Raw genomic sequence first — 17,332 nt, forward strand, 5'->3', positions numbered from 1 at the left:
CGAGGTAGCTTCCCTCCTCCACTACCCCACCAATGTGCCTCAAACCTGCCCTGTAGGTGTGCAGGGAGTTGTCTCTATAATCCATTGGTCTGGTTGCCAGGGTGGCTAATGAAGGTACCAGTGAGTCCGCCGGGGGGAGCAGTTTGTTTTTGTGCTGTGCCCTGTCTTACGGTAGACGGGCCACAGACCAATGGAACAAGGGAAGGACTCCCAGTGGTGTCGCTCTGTGTCGCTAGCCAGCCTGCCGGTGGGGGTGAAATAGAAGGGATGCCTTGAGGGGCTAGGGTTTGAAAAGTAGGACGGAGGGAGCTATACAAATAGCCATCTTCCGCAATAGCGCTGAGCACTCTGGATGCCATTCTTCGCCTTCAAAGGGACATTAACCCTCCCACCGTGCCGCACAACCACGATGACGTGCAGCTTCATGATGGCTCCCTGGGGGCTCCTGCTCCAAAGCATATGCTCCCTGCAGGAGCATCATGCACCCACAGGCACAGTAAGGGGACTATGGCACACAGCTCAGCCGTCCTGATTCCCCCGAGGAAAGGGCAGTGGTGTGCAGTAACACACACACACTGTTGTGGTTTATTGCTTGCACACCAGCTGAGATCAGGGTTCCATTATGCTGGGGGCTGCACAGAGACAAGGTAAGAGATAGTCCCAGCTTTGAAGAGGTTAAAATCTAAATAAGCAAAACAGGAGAAAAAGGTGGTAGGAAGGAAATGTCATTATCCCCATTTTATAGATGGGGAACGGAGGCCCAGAGAGATGAAGTGACTTGCCCACGGTCACACAAGAAGTCTGTGGGGGAGCAGGGACTTGAACCCAGGTGTCTGGAGCCTGAACCCCAGCTCATTCAATGCCGTATCAGTCCTGTGTTTCAGAAGAGGGAAACTGAGGCACAGGGAAGGTTAAATGTTTTGTCCAAGCTCTCGTAAAGCATTAGTATCAGAACCAGGACCAGAACTCCCAGGGGCTGATTCTAGGGGAGTTGCTTGTATGCAACAGCTGGAGATTTGGGTTCAGGAGTTCTTGATGCCCAGGCTTGTGCTGCTGGGCCATATCCTGCTTTATCAAATCTCCTCTCCCTCCACACAACATCACAAAGAGCCAAGATCGCTTGAGCTTCTTTCAAGAGAAGGAGCCTGGGGGTTGAACCTTTGGCATCTGCCTGGCCACCCTTGTCACTGGTTCTTTTCCCTGGGGGTTCCTTAGGCACCTCTAGCAATTTGTCTGCGGTACCAGGCGGGGACGGCAGAAATACACGCCTCTTTCCCTTTCTGCATTATGGTTGCAGAGGTTTCCACCGCGCAGTAGCGCCTGGGCTCCGGGTGCCAACAATCACTAAGAACTGCCAACATTTCTGCACCTGGCGCTGTATCAAAGCCCGATGTCCCGGTCACGGCCACCAGGGAAGTGTCTCTTTTCCAGCTACTGGAACCGGCCTACGCTTGTTTATTTCTTTCTCCTCCCTGCTTGCCCTGGCCCAGGTGGATCTTGGAGGAGCATGAACAGGGGGAGGCCTCGTCTTCGTTCGGTGCAGCCCGGGCATTTGGGGATCTCGGGGGTGGGGGAGGGGGAGCTTGGCAGCGGAGCTTGGCGGGGCTGCAGTGTTGTCAGGTTTACTAGCTATGGTTTTTAGAAATGTGTCTTACCCACCCACACACGTCTCTTTCCAGGGCTTAAAAATAGAGTAAGCCAAAGTGCCATGGGCCAGGCAGGCTCCACGCTCCAGAAAGCAGGACAAGATCAATCCATTTCTCTTGCTCTTTTCGGCTCTTTCTCATCCCCCCTTCTGCTTTTCCTCCTCCCCCACCAGCTCTTGGCTGGAGAATTTTTTTTATTAACAGGCACAAAGCCTGCCGGCCCCGGGGGCTCTTCCTTCATTTCTTTCTTTGCTCCTAGGGAAAAGCCCCTCCTGTCGCCCAGCGCGCCGCGTGAAGTTCAGTATGTGTAGGGACTGGAGCACTTTATGAACCAGCGATTGTTGAGTCTCCAGGGCCAGGCTTTAAAGGGCCAGGGGTGTTATTTCACCAAACAAACTCCAGCGAGTGACGCCGAGCATTAGCAATGCAGGGTCACGGCCAGGAAAATGTTACCTTTCCCTTCCAGTGCTGACTGTGGGGGAAATTCTCACATTTACAGCTTGAAAGGTTACGTTCTTGGAGGAGCTTTGGCTGGGGGTTTTCTTTTTCTTAATTTGATAAAATGGGGCCCCGCCCCTCCCTCCCGGCAAGCCCTCTCATCTCCTCAGCAAGAGCTGGAGGAGGTTGCGCCGTCTCGTCTGACCTTTACCTTGGCGTGCGCTTCCCTCTATGGGGGCTTGATTTGATTTTGTTTTCTCGGTTCCTGGAGGCCCGGAGCGTGGCAGCGTGGGTGAGAGTTAATAAAAAGTAAACAAACAGCGCTTTTCCACCCATGCATTCTGGGCTACGGGGCGGGGGGGTCAGAATGAAAGCGTGTGCTGTGGAGTTAGCCAACTGGGATTATAGCAGAGGGGAAGGGATGCGGAGAGAGAGCAGAGAACATTCCTTGCATTGCTGGGGTCCTCGCACAATAATACAGGGCCTGTAGCAGAAGGGGGAGCTGGGTCTGTCCACTCCAAAGCTGACTCAATCGCAGAGTTTAGAAGAATGCTGTCTGTTGACATAGACTTTCCTCTCTCTCTCTCTCTCTCTCTCTCTCTCTTTCTCTCACTGGTTTGTTATTGTAGGGTTGCTCACATGCTGCTTTGTTATTGTAGGGTCACTGCTGAGTGCTGGGGCTTGACATACTAGATGGTGGTTGTAGGATTGCCCATGTGCTGGTTTATTGTTGGAGGGTCTTTGGCAAGCTCTGGAATTGGACAGTGGACTGGGTTGTCTTCCTGGCTCTGCCACTGATCTACTCCAGTGACCCCGGGGAAGTCATTTTCCCTTCCACCCGTTGCCATCTTGCTTATTTAAACGGTGAGCATTCTGGGGCAGGGATCTTGTATTCCTGCTTGTCTGCACAGCAACTAGCATAATAGGCTCCTTGCTCTCCACTGGTGCCCTTAGACACCATTTAATGCAAGCAATACTTGGCTGTTAGGGAAGGCTGGAAGACCTTAGGTTCATCTCTATCTATGTATTGTTTGTATTGCAGGTATTCTCCAAAATCTTCAGCCATGAAGCCTTGGAGAGTTACCTCCCGAAGATCCAGCTGGTGATCCAGGACACGCTCCGGATGTGGAGCAGCACCCCAGAGCCTATCAACGTCTATTACGAGGCGCAGAAGCTCACCTTCCGCATGGCCATCCGGGTCCTGCTGGGCTTCTGCATCTCTGATGAGGAGCTCACCCGTCTCTTCGAGGTCTACCAGCAGTTTGTGGAGAACGTCTTCTCGCTGCCCGTGGATCTGCCCTTCAGTGGCTACAGGAGGGTAAGAGGCTCCTCTAGCACCACGTACGGTCATGACATTGAGCTAGTGACACTGAGCGTAGCTTAGAAGGATGATCTAGTGGATCTGGCACTGAACTGGTGCTCAGGAGTCCTGAGTTGCATTCCTGGCTCTGCCACAGGCTTCCTATGTGACCTTGGGCAAGTCACTGTGCCTCAGTTCCCCATCTCTGTGTGCCTCAGTTCCCCATCTCTGTGTGCCTCAGCCCCCTGTCACACAGAGATGTCAAGAATAAAATCTAGTAATGATTGGGAGGTGCTCAGATACTGCAGTGATGAGGGCCACACTTAGATGATGGAGGTGGGAAGGAACCAGAAATTTCTGGCCTTGAAGGAGAAGGCAGTGAGGTCCAGTGGACAGGGGTCTGAGATCCTGTGCTTGGCTTTCCTTGTTAATCCATACATTATGCTAGCACTTAGGAATGCCAATCAAGGTTCCCTTGTGCTAGGAGCTGTACAGCTCAATATAAAGGAGGATAAAGTGGTGGCTTTCTGGTTATTTTGTCGTGTGACTTTGCCATTATTGTCCGGTGCATGTCCTTTCACCTTGCTCTGCCCCGCCTTTTTCCCTGTGGAAAAGGGATAGAATGGCCTTTTCCGAATTTCTAGCTTCTTCCCAGTCTTTGAATGAAACACTGAGGAGAAAAAAATCAGTTTTCATAAACTAAAGCCCAAAAAATTTAGAAAGAAATGAAAATTCTTCATTTCTCTCAAAATTCGTTGCAATATTTCTCATTTTCTGACCTGCCCTAAAGTTGGGGATACAGATGTCAACCTGCCTTTTAAAGCACTTTTCATATGCTCTGCAGACAAAACACTAGATAAGAGCACAGCGTCATTGCAAAGCTGAGACTCTTTTAGTGAGAGAGCTAGTTTGGGAATTCGATTGGGTTCTTGGGAAGAGAACTCCCTCAGAGGAATTGGATACATTTCTTTGAGGTAAAGTTTCCTAAAGATTTGTGGGACAAGGAGTGGGGAGAGGGGGGAGGGGGCAAAAATTGGAGATAATTGTTGTTGCTATCACTTTAAAACACGATGTTCATACAGTGGTGCCAATTAGACTTTTGTGGAATCTTACACATTTGGGGCCTTCATCTGCACTGGGGTGAATCTGGAGTTTGCCACTCAGGTCAAAGAGACTTTTGCCAAGGACTGATTTTTCTAGGATTTCAACCCCGCAAGCAACTTCCAACAGTTGTCTTTAAAAAACAAAAACAAAAACCAATTAAGCTTCCTCAGATTCCTCCCTGCACCTCCCCAAATGCAAGATCCAGCTCTGCAAAAGTGGCAGGTTTTCTCTATCTAGTGATGCTGTGGCATTGAAGTCTGACATTTCATTGGAATCATAACTGAGGCACTTATAGGTGAGGTTAAAAGAAACAGTCCTAGTATTTTTTTAAGACTCTCTAGCATTCCCCAAATAGCCAGCTTGTGTGTCATGTGGCGCAGTCAGATCTCAGGCTGGTTTGTGGGGGTAGGGTAAGGATTTGATTGGCATAACCTTGTCTGCAATAGAGAACTGTATTGTTCTAAGAGCTGTTTGTTCCTTCCAGCATGCTTGTAAAGCAGTTTGTTTCCATGCATACAAGTGGTTTGAACTGGATACTTACATGCCCAGTTCTTGTCTGCAACAGGGTACCCCTATGCCAAATATAGGCCTTCTTTCAACAGATTCTGCCCCTAGATAGGAACAATGTGGATACAGGTCATAGTCCTAGTCTGACGTCTTGCATAGCACAGGCTCTAGGGTTTCCATGAATTCATTCCTGTTTGAATTAGCGCATAGTTCACTGGTGGAACAGCACAAATGGTTCCAAAATACGCCTCTTGCTATGTCCCAACGCACTGTTGGCCTTTAGAAGTCTCCCAGAAGCCACACTGGCAGTAGATCCGCAGCAGGATTTACAGCTCAGTTCTAGCATGGAAGAGGGACGTACCTGGCAGTGGTTCTCGGACCAGGATAGCCTGGCTAACGTGGGCACGATAAGCCATTTGTGTTTGCATTGGTTCTAGCCCACTGGGCCAGCTGCCAATAGTCCAGTTTTTAGCGCTGACGCTGCCCATGATTTTGGAATGACCCACACAGCTTCCATCCGTGGTGAGTAATGCAGCCGTTCCCAGATTTTTGTCAGTAAAGGTTTTCTGTCCCACTGTCCATCTATATTTCTCCCTCTGGTGACTGACTAATTGTGGACCAATTAAACACTCATTTAGCCTTCACACTGACTCCTCAGAGAGCCCCAGACCTGAGGAACTGTTGTGATGCCGGGGCTGCTGAGCGGCTGTTTCGTGAACCGACGGCTTGCTGTTTTGCAGGGGATCCGAGCTCGGGAGACTTTGCAGAAGGGGCTGGAGAAAGCCATTCGGGAGAAGCTGCAGAACACGCAGGGCAAGGACTATTCCGATGCCCTGGACATCCTGATAGAAAGCGGCAAGGAGCATGGCAAAGAGCTGACCATGCAGGAGCTGAAGGTAAGAGCAAGGTCTTGTGCATCCCCTGGGGAAGTTCAGCCTTGGGTCAGTTCCTCCCTTAAGTCACCATTGGTTAGGGTCGGTTTCCTCCTTCACTCTCCCCAGTCTCCCACGGCTGTGCCCATCCCACCCACTCCATGTGATTGGTGGGTAGCTTCTGCTCAAGAACAGCACCAGCTGGGATCACCGAGGGGCAGAACGGCAGGGAAGGAAAGGCAGCAGCAGAGCTGTGTGGAGGCTCAGGGCTGGATTAATGAAGGATGCTGAAGGGCTGGGTTGAGGGGCCTTGGCAGAGCTGGAGTGAGAACCCCAGGGGCTGGAATAGCAGGGATGTATTAGCAAAGCTGTCTGCAAGCACTTGCACAGCACCTGCTTGGACTCTGTGTGCATCAAATCCAGTGCCAGCAGACCATTCTTTTCCCTAAGAGCCACATTTATGTGCAGATCCTGGCCAGGCTTTGGGGCAGATCATTTCTGGGGAATATTATTATTACAGAGTGGCACTCTTTCTTTTCCAGCATTTAACGAACATTAATTCGTCCTGACAGTGCCACTGTGAGGCTGATCAGGGTTATTATCCTCAATTGTACAGGTGGGGAAACTGAGGCACCGAGAGGGAAGCGAGTCTGTGTCTGGCCCAAGATTTGGGCATTCTTGGTGCCTAGGCCTGTGCTTGGACCACTAGCCTCACCCTTCACTCAGTTAATGACTGCCCAAGGTCCGTAAGCTACATCATAGGCCATCAGCTCCTTCAAGCCCATTGTTAACCCCCAGGAACGCCCTGCAGCATGGCTATTTATTTCTGTTGGATTGACTCAAAACCAGTAAGTAGCTATAAACTGCAGGGTGGGCCATGCGGAGAGGGAGAGGAAAGAAATGCCACTGGAGAATCTTGGGGGTCCTTTCTGCTTCCCCTGACACGTAAACAAACTGAACGGGGATATTTTTGGCCAGGCAGCACATCATGTGGGGAACCCTCTGCTCCCTTTGGCATGAAGTTTGTCCTTTTCCCTGAGTGCATGCTAAATCTGTGGGGGAGGGAGGTAAAGACCACATGAGAAAGAACCCTAAGTAAGACAATGCTGGACAGGAGTGCTGTAGGGGTGGCATCAGAGCCATCAGCCCACCGTCCGGCTGCAGCTGGCATGGAAAGGCTGCGTACAGACTGGAATGCTTCGCAAGGGGACAGAGGCTTTGATACCATGGGCACCAGTGCAAACCCATCCCAGACCCTTGTTAGCAGTCTCAGGAGACAGGCCCAGGAGACCTAGGCTGCTCTCCAGGGGGTGGCACTGCACAGGTCAGACATGGTGTAGAGCTCATTCATGGTGTAGATGGGTGTAAATCAGGAATCACTCCAGTGAAGTCAATGGGCTGACCCTGGCGTAAGGGAGATCAGCGTCAGGCACTCTGTGTGCGTGACAGGCATGCCTGAGGGATGTTGTTTGTTCCTTTTTCTCTGGGGACAGATAGATAAGGGGGTGTTCATATGCTGGTAAGTGCCAAGGAACCCCCCCCCCCCCGAAGCTGCACTGCTGTCTGTGCGGGGAGGAGGAAGCCAGCTTCAGCCCCGACAGGAGCTGTTGTTTTTCTTTTCCAAACTGGACTTTGCAAAGTTCCATCAGGGAGAAGGCCAGGCTGGGCCCGAGTCCCCTTCCAAAGCAGAGAGGGAATGTCTCCCTCCGGCTTAGTCAGCGGCTGGGAAAGAATCCCTGAAAGCTTAAGTGACTTGAGCAGGAGCCTTGGACTGAGCGACTGGTGAACGTGCTGTTCCCGAGTCGTCCTGTCTTGGCAGGAGGGGTGGGGAAGGTCCTTTTGCAAGCTGGGGTGGCAGTATGCAGGAGGAGCTGGGACGTTGCTCGACCGGGGGATTGGAAACATAGCCAAGCCCATTACGTCATGTGACGGGGAAGGAAGAAATGATCCGCCCCAGGCTGCTCCCTGGCTGCCTCGTCCTCTCAGCTTGGCTGCCACACTAACGGCTTGGGCTGGGGATCCAGGCTCTGCTGCCGCCTCCAGCTCGCGGCTCTGTACAAACTCCCAGTGGCCCTCAGCCGCCTCTCGTCTTGATAATGGTGGGTTTTTTTCCATTGTGTGGCCTTCCTCTGGGGAGGATGAATTATAACGTTCATGGAAGCGGGAGACTGAGCCAGGCACAGTGAGAGCTAGTTTTGTTGCGGTTTATTGGTAAACCCCCGTAGCAACTAGAAGTCCCCATCAGGGATCTGGGCCCCACTGTGCTAGGCTCTGTACACATGCCCTGGAGAGAAGATCCCTGCCCTTAAGGGCGTACAAGCTATGTACTGCGGGAGCTTCCTCCAACGCCCCGCAGTTCTGCTCTGCGGCACCTCCCATGGGTTACCCCATTGACGTGCAGCAGCCCTGAGGAAAGCTTTCCTGTTGTGCCAAATTGTATGTTGCAAATAAAATCTCTTTGGGTACCAGGCTAGGCTCAACCAAAGTCCTTCCAGCTGTGCCAGGTTCTAGCTTCTGCCAGTGGACTGCTGGGGCATGAACCCATTTTAGCATGTGCCCCATATGAAGCACATACTGCAGCAGCGTGATGCATGGGGCCGGGTACCTGAGGCTGTGACCTTCCCAGTGTATAATCCAGGGTTCCTTTTGGCCTTCAGGATGGCACCTTGGAGCTGATCTTTGCTGCCTACGCTACCACGGCCAGCGCCAGCACCTCTCTGATCATGCAGCTCCTGAAGCACCCCGGGGTTCTGGAGAAGCTTCGCGAAGAGCTCCGCAGCAAGGGTATCCTGCACAACGGCTGCATCTGCGAGGGCTCCCTCCGGCTGGACACCATCAGCAGTCTCCACTACCTGGACTGTGTGATCAAGGAGGTGCTACGTCTCTTCACCCCCATCTCCGGCGGGTACAGGACGGTGCTGCAGACCTTCGAGCTGGACGTGAGTACAACAGCCCAGGAGTTTTGATGTGTCTCGTGCACCTTCTCCCCCGAAAAGGGGCTTCAGAGTATTTTATACAGAAGCAGGCAGGAATCTCTGCACTTCCCACTGGAATACAGCCACCTCTGGGGTGGAACCTGGCAGGTTTTATAACCATGCAGGCCAATGTTACACAAGTGCAGGACAGGGGGCAAGATGTGTCAGATCCATTTTAAAGTATGGGGGAAGGGGTGTTAGGGAATAGGATATTTCTCCCAAGTGTTCTGACACTGTAGCTTGGCTGGATCTTGACGTGAGCATAAGCACTAGGACCTGGGTTTACATTTCAGCAGAAATGCAAGACCGCCTCTCCAAGGCACAGCACTACACAGGGCATGGGCTGAGTACGGACTCAGAAAGAACGTAGGACTGGAAGGGACCTCCTGGATCACTGAGTCCAGTCGCTGCCATCGCAGGTCACCCCGTCATATCATCCCGTTCATATTAAACTTCTCAAGCTCCATGTTCAAACCAGTTTGGTTGTTTGCCCCTCGCCCCTATTCTTATTCCGAGGCTGTTCCAGAACCTCCCTCCTCTGATGGTTAGAAAGCTTCTTCGCATTTCCAGCCTCAGTTTACTCCTGGCAAGTTTATGCTCCTTTGCTCTTGTGCCACCCTTGTCCTTTATTTTAAATAGCTCGTCACCCTCCTGGGTGTTTACCCTGCTGATGTCCTTAGAGAGAGCAATCAGGTCCCCTCTCAGTCCAAATAAGCCCAGCTCTTTTAGTCTCATCTTGAAAGACAGGCTCTCCAGTCCCTTGATCGTCCTAGTAGCCCTTCTGTGCACCTCTTCCACTTCAAATTCCTCTTTCTTGAAGATGAGTGACCAGAACTGTGCACCATATTTCAGATGGTGTCTTACCAGTGCCTTGTTCAGTGGCATAAATACCTTGCCTGATGCATCCTAGGATCACATTTGTGGGGGGTTTTTTTGTTTATAGTTTCATCACATTGGTGAGTCATAGTCATCCTGTGATCGACTAATACACCCAGATCTTTCTCCTCCTCTGTCGTTTCCAACTGATGAACTGCCAGGTTATAGTGGAAATTCTTGTAATTAAAGGACCACTTTCTGCTGACTCACCTATGCTTGTATCACCCTGACTTTTTCCCCTCAGAGGTGCCTTATCCAATGACAGTTCTGGCTCAGACCTGCTTAGCTCATGAAATCAGACCAGATCTCACTCTTGCGCTGCTGAAGTTGCAGTCTAGTGGATTCGCAACATGAACCCACAGAGGCTGCTGAGTCATCCAGGTAGAATGCCCTTACTCTGCAAGAACATCCGAACAGTCCGTTGATCAATTGAACATTACAAGATGTACCATGTGCTACAATCAATGACAATATATATGTAGGGGGTATAATCTGTCTAATAAACTTAAATGTAAGTGAAAGGTTCTACCCCATACAAAACTTCTGAAAGCTGGAAACTGATATATAGATGTTGTATTTATTTTGCAACCAGGCCTGTAGGGATGTAGAACTATCCACTTGACAATTTGCGTGCTTATCAGTAAACATGTCTGAATGTTGAGGCATAACTCAAAAATGGTTGAACAGATTTCGCTCAAACTTCCAAAGAAAGGGACCTAGAAACTACTCTACTTGACCAGATACACCACAGGTCTGATTCCATAAATCTCCTTCCAAGCTAGTTCTTCCCTTTGTCACATCCAGTCTAAATGAGAGGGTGTCCCAGCATGCTCTGCAAGGCACATGAGCTGTGCTTGGTACAGCTCCCATCAGAGTCACTGGGGAATCTTGCATGTAGAAGGCTACCTGTACTGGACATGTCAAGGAAAGGTGCCATGTAATAGTCAATTGTAGAATAATCTGCCTGTTGGAGAAGCTTAAAAAAAGCCAGTTGTGGGTTGAGATCAAACATGGACAATTCCACACACCCCCCAAGGAGAATTTTTCAGAAAATTATAAGGAAGTGAAAATTGGATGGAAGAGTTTTTTATATAGAAAGTTCTCCCATAACCAGAACTATTCAGCCAATATGGTAGTATAATAATGCATTCCCAGCAGTGGAGGTCATAGAAATACCGGAGATCTAGAGACACAATATATCTGTCTTGGGGTTTTATGCTGCCACCTATCACCGTAGCATCTGAGCATCTTCCACATAAAATCAATAGCAATAGTGAATTCCTCAGTGGACTTTATGGAGTCTCTGCCTCTTCTCCCTTTTCAGAATCAAAGTTTTGGTTGGGGTAGTTTTTTGGTGAGTGGGTAGGGGTTTGGAGTAGAAGGGGTGTTTGTACTGTGAATCTGACTTGTGGTAAAAGGCTCTCTCAAAGATATATGAAATCTCCTTTTTAGGAGGAGATCAGATGACCTCATTCATGCAAAAGCATTTTTCCCAGTTGCACACAGGGGTCGGCAACCTTTCAGAAGTGGTGTGCTGAATCTTCATTTATTCAGTCTGATTTAAGGTTTTGCGTGCCAGTAATACATTTTAACGTTTTTAGAAGGTCTCTTTCTATAAGTCTATAATATATAACTAAACTATTGTTGTATGTAAAGTAAATAAGGTTTTTAAAATGTTGAAGAAGCTTCATTTAAAATTAAATTAAAATGCAGAGCCCCCCGGACCGGTGGCCAGGACCTGGGCAGTGTGAGTGCCACTGAAAATCGGCTCGCGTGCTGCCTTTGGCATGTGTGCCATAGGTTGCCTACTCTGGTCTACACGTTCACGCATGTTCCTGGGCTGACTTGTGCAGCATGATATTACAGGGGTTGCACACAATAGCACAACTCTTGGGTGTGACTTGCAAGCCACTTAGCAATTTAGGCAGGATCTGGCCCGCAAAGAGGACAAATTAAAGTCATACGCTGGCAGATCGGTGCAATTACTCTGGATTTACATTGGTGGAACTGAGATCAGAATCTAGCCCATCATTTGGCACCAGAACTTTCAGGCAACCAAGGGGGAGAAAAGTTTGATATTCTAAAAGAGAAACATGTGGCGATCTCTGAAGCCAGAGATTGGGGTGTGACGGGGGGAAAGGGGCAAAGGGTAGTTACAAATTTTTGGATGATAGAGATATTACTCATCATAATGGATGGAATTTTGTGCTAGCAAAAGAAAATCTTGAGACCTGTCAGTCACAGTAAACCCTGCTAACGGCATGATTTGAGGTTGAAACCTTTTCAAGTAAACAGGGGATGATAAATCACCCTTTTTTTGCTCATCAGTGCATTCTTTGCACACCCACGCACTCACTCACACATTATGGGTGTGTGAAACTACGTGTGTATGTGAATAGGTGATGCTGAGGACTACTATACAGCTTATCTGGACACTGGTTTGGGGCGCTCTGAATAATGTGAGGGATAACAGCAGTGATGAGAGAAAAGTTTTCCCCTTTGCCATATGGTGGGGTAGATGGTGATGTCTGTTTCACCAGTTAAATCTAAAGCTTATGGAGTTACTCCAGATTTAATAAAAGAGGAACAATGATTAAAGGAATGGCAGTGATTTAAATCTAGCTAGTTTTCAAAAATGAGTTAGAAGTAGTTTTATGTTCTACAGTTGCCTCAGCCGCCCTCTGCCGTTCCTTGTGCTTTCATAGGCACATTTTTTTTTTCTTTTGCGAATTCACTCTCCTGTTCTTGGGAAAGACCCACGCAAACACCAAGGGAAGCAGAGATTCTAATTCTGCAACCACTTGCACGCATGAGAAAAGGTTGCACTGGCGGCGAAGTGTCTGCTGGATTGGAGCCTAGCTGGACTCCACCAAGGACTTCTCAAAACTGACTATTCACATTCACTAATGTACAAATTAGTATTTGCTTGTATTATGATAGTGCCTCCAGATCCCAGCGAGGTCAGTGCCCCATTAGACCAGGTGCTGTACAGACACCCAGTGAGTTCCTGCCCTAAAGAGCTTGCAGTCTAAATAGACAAGTCTGATAAAGGAAGAGAGGGGAAACAGAAGCACAGAGAAAGAAATGATTTGTCTGGGTTACCCAGCAGGAGAACTGCAGTGCTGGGAAGAGAACCCAGGTTTCTTGACTTTCATTCCAGCATCCTACATACTAGATCACATGGACTGAAAACACACTGGGAAAAATAAAGTTGTTCTGTCCTTAAATTCTGGATATCTTGGATACCACATGTAACGCTAGTAGGTAAAAATATTTCAGACAGAAGGACTTTCACAGTGACCGAAGTCCTCTAAGTGTCTTTGTTCTGTGTTTACATAGTGCTGAGGACAATTGTGTCTTGGCCCATAATGGGGATTGAATAGATAATTGATTCCCCAGCAGGTCAGAAAGAGAACTCCACAGTCCTACCATAATCCCAAGGCAGGGTGATTCCACGTTAAGCCGTCAGTATATTCTATTCATGATCGGGGATCTCAGACAGAGTTCCCAGTATCAGCGTGTCTCAGCTCACCCGCACAGCGGCTTCACCCAGCTTGCATGGTCTCGTTCTGTGGATGGCTACGTTACCATTGAGGCATTCTTGTTTTTCTCTCCCCCGTCTCCCTCTCTGTAGGGCTTTCAAATCCCCAAAGGCTGGAGCGTCATGTACAGCATCCGGGACACACACGACACTGCCCCAGTGTTCAAGGACGTGGATGTCTTTGATCCTGACCGCTTCGGGCAAGACCGTACCGAAGACAAAGACGGCAGGTTTCATTACCTCCCCTTTGGCGGGGGCGTACGGACCTGTCTCGGCAAGCACCTGGCCAAGCTTTTCCTCAAGGCGCTAGCCATTGAGCTGGCCAGCACGAGTCGGTTCGAGCTAGCCACCAGGACTTTCCCTAGAATCACGCTGGTCCCTGTGGTCCACCCCGTTGATGGACTCAAGGTCAAATTCTTCGGACTGGATTCCAATCAGAACGAGATCCTGACGGAGACAGAAGCCATGCTGGGGTCAACAGTGTAAACTGACTCTCCCTTCACCGGGGGAGGGCCAATGTGGGTGGGAGGGAAAAGGGACAGAACGAAAGGAGAAAACAGGAAAAGAAGCTTCTCCACAACACTAACCTTGCAGAACCTCCTGGTCGAGACTTTCTCCCACAGCAAAGCTGCCAAAACGATTGTTATTTCTGTGGGGAAAGTACAAGGAGATTGGCTGGTTTGGTTTTTTTGTTTTGTTTTAAGAAGAATTTCAAACACTAGTAGAGCTTGGACTGCCTGACCATACACAGTATATAAATATTATATATATATATAAACCTTTCTGCTGCAAGGAGGAGGGCAGATGATGCCTGCTGCGGGAAAAGCTTTTGAAATTAGCTAGCGATCAGAGGTCTGACTGCCCCACTCGCCTCCTTGAAACCAGGCCAGGAGGTGTTGGCGAGATCTGATGGCAGGCTGCTACCTCTGGTGGCCTTTGATCTTGTTGAACAGTGTTAAATTAGTTGGTGATAACAGTGTTTGTTTTGTTTTGCTTTCTTTGGAGAGAACAAAGAACAAATCCTCCCCCACTCGCAATCCCTAAACCCTTCTAAACGCTTTCCAATTCTGATTTGTCTCTCAAAGCATGTGGGGAAGAGAACTCTGTGTTCAGATAACAGCGGCCCCTGCCCACAAATGCTGGGAAGTGCATTCTGGGTAACGGCACGCAAACTGAACCCGGCACCAGTTTGGCTTCTGGCATGGCCACTGGTGTTGCTGCAAGGACCACTTGGCCACTAGAGTCAGCTGGACAGGGCGTTCTATTCTGCCTATGCTTTGTGAACAAACAAGCCATTTGATCTGTACTGTGGGACAAAGTAATGGCCAAATTCTGCCCTCTGATGGGAATCTCTCACCCGCTTCAGCGTGAGCTGATCTTAGTTCAGAGAGTAGAACTGTGGTCTCCGACATGTACGTTTTTGAAGTTGCCTGCTGCTGCTACATGGCATGTGTGTAACTGTCCATTCCCCCTACCCCGTCTGATCCCTCCCAAACCCCGACTTTTGCAGTGAGCTGTGCTGTTTTTGCCTTCTCTCCGGATCTCTCAGGCCCCTCGGTGTGTGCACTGAACTCTGAATCACATGTACTTCATAAACTGTACTGGGGTGCTGCTAAGTAACGTTGCTCAGAGCGTGCAGTTGTTTTGTTCTGCTGCAGAACTAAGCCTCTAAAAATTAACTGGTCATCACACCCACAGCTGCCACTGTCCCCTGACCACAGAGGTGCTTGCATTAAAGAGTGTTGGAGATGAGTGGAAGGCTCCCTCTGAGCTAAACCTTCCCTCTGCGGCATCCAACTGAAGTGAGAAGCTGTCCTGGGAGTGTTTGTCAGGGCATGTGAGCTGCTATCAATGCAACGGCTTTTTAGAGACACTGGGAACTTTGTATACTGCCCAGTCACATTCGAAATGGGGGTGTTCCTTTCTGAAAGAAGGCAAGGTCTGTATTGTAGTATTTGGATTCTCAGCATTCGGACATGTTTGGATCTGGCATTTTGGTTCAGGGGCATCTCGAAATTTAAAAAGTTACCAGTCTGATTTTTTTTTTTTTTCAGAGGTGCTGGACATGCCAAATTCCTGCTTCAGCTGGCATGGTGGGCACTCACCACTTCTGCCCTGAGTCAGGAGCAACATCTCTTTTTGCTTTACTAGTGGCAGGGCACAGGTTTGGCAGCTGACACCACGCAAACCACATGTACCGCTTCTACTTTGTAGCGGCCATGGTCAATGACTGGCGGTCTCAGGGAAGAGAAATCTCTCTCGCAATTGTCCAAGACAGATGTGCTGTTCATCTGAGCTGCAAGCACTGACTTTATACAGACCTTTCAGTGTGCTCACCCTCTCTCTCGGATATATTTGCTGTAACAGGGGCACCTCATACAATTCATCGGGCAGAGAAGGAGAAACACAAGAGCCAGAGCTGAGAACTCCCTCGACCTGAGTGCCAATGAAACTGTTGTGGGTGGGCGGCTCGTTTTTTGTCAGGATAAGTCAGAGGAGCTGAAATCTGAAGGAAGGAGGGGTGAGAGCTTCCCACCAGGCCTGTGCAGGGTTTGCAGGTGTGGCTTTTGAAAACTGGGATGAGTCAGTGGAAGGCTCTAAGGCAGTGCTGAGTGAAAGATGCTGAAGGCTGCTCTAGCCAGCCATTCATCCGTCCAGGATCAGTAAAGACTTTGGCGGTTCCCTGGAAGGGGAGACACTAAAGATTTAATCATCACTTTAAACTATGCTGCCAAAAATCATATAGCAGCGCATAGACCGACAAACACACACACACGAGCTCTGCTTCCATGAGTGCATATGACTCGGGCGACTCAGCATTAATGTGGTCGTTTCTGAGGCTTGCTGCTCTATAATCTCTCTCTGGCCGTTTCATAGCAGGTTTTTATTTTAACAGGGATTGGCCTGAACCGAGACGCTGTAGCCTCTGAACTCTGAAGTTCAGATCCAGATTCTGATCTAGCAGCTAGTCCGTAATCTTTATGGCTGTTTGAACCAAAACACAGAACTAAATCCTCCACACCTATGTGTGGCTCAGGCTCATGTCCCACACTCAGAAACTTTGCAATCCAAGTTTGGGTCTTCACACTCTCCAGGTCTAACTTTCAATGGAAACTTCACAAGATCAGGCTTTCTTGTGAACTTTCTGCCATTTCCTGTCCTGGATAGAAATGTGTCAGTCTGTGGGTCTCCACATATTTCCTGGTGATCCACTGAAAATTTTTGAGAATCATGGAGAAGAGGGCGTTGAGAGTGGAGATGGTCCATAGGATAAAAAAGCTAGAGAACCACTCTTTTTTTATATGTCATACCCAGTTTTCAGGCCTTGATAAATTCTGTTTTCAAGATGTCTGTAAAAGCCACGTGCAACCCCACAATCTTTTTGAAAACATTATTTGGTGGGAACACAGAGGACAAGGGAAGGAGATTACAGATACAAGAAACCCCCTAGCAGGCAGTTTTGGGACAACCAAAATCCTAAATATTGGGAGTAGGATTATGTCCCCAAATGACTGAGAAGAGCAGGGTGGGGAGGGATAAAAGGCCCCACAGAAGTCCATTAAAGTTTTTCCATTGACTTCAGATCAAACCCTGTCAAATAATCGTTAGCAAAGTGTTTTCTGAGATACTTTTGGAAGGGCATTGGAGTCTCAGGAGATCAGTGAAGGGTTTTCATTTTTTAAAATTTCATTACAAAATAAAAACCAAACATGCTTTTGAATGAATAAATGACCGAAGAGAGATAATGTAAGATGCATACATCTGTCTAGTGTGTGTGTGTGTGTGTGTGTGTATTTTATCTAGACATAAATTAATCATGCTTTTGATTTACCATTCCTAACTAATATAACTTGACTAAAAAAAAAGTTGCTGCAGTGGGTTTGCAGAATAAAGCACTTTGAATCTCAGAATTTTTTTTCCTAGCACAGTCCAATTCGCTATAATATTATTTTATACACAATTTTTTTTGGTCTGTCTTTATAAACTATTATAAGTACTATTTTTGTTATAATTCAAAATAGATATTTAGTATAAAAGTTTTGCTGTTAAATATTTGTTATTTAGTAAGATAT

General features: G+C 48.5%; 1 protein-coding gene across 3 annotated transcripts in view; it reads left to right on the forward strand.

The window, feature by feature from the left end:
• Positions 1–17,332, forward strand: part of CYP26B1 (cytochrome P450 family 26 subfamily B member 1) — a 121,565-nt gene that overhangs the window by 28,378 nt on the left and 75,855 nt on the right. For 2 of the 3 annotated variants that reach the window (XM_032787096.1, XM_075066682.1), the window contains exons 3-6: positions 3,127–3,402; positions 5,736–5,891; positions 8,525–8,806; positions 13,353–16,680. In XM_032787096.1, the coding sequence (XP_032642987.1) occupies positions 3,127–3,402; positions 5,736–5,891; positions 8,525–8,806; positions 13,353–13,745 (1,107 nt within the window). In that variant the 3' untranslated portion in view covers positions 13,746–16,680. Of the gene's footprint in view, positions 1–3,126; positions 3,403–5,735; positions 5,892–8,524; positions 8,807–13,352; positions 16,681–17,332 lie in introns of those variants that run through there. The other variant, XR_012656010.1, reaches the window with a different exon arrangement.

Source organism: Chelonoidis abingdonii, chromosome 5, assembly GCF_003597395.2.
Source record: "Chelonoidis abingdonii isolate Lonesome George chromosome 5, CheloAbing_2.0, whole genome shotgun sequence".
NCBI classification, from domain to species: Eukaryota; Metazoa; Chordata; order Testudines; family Testudinidae; genus Chelonoidis; species Chelonoidis abingdonii.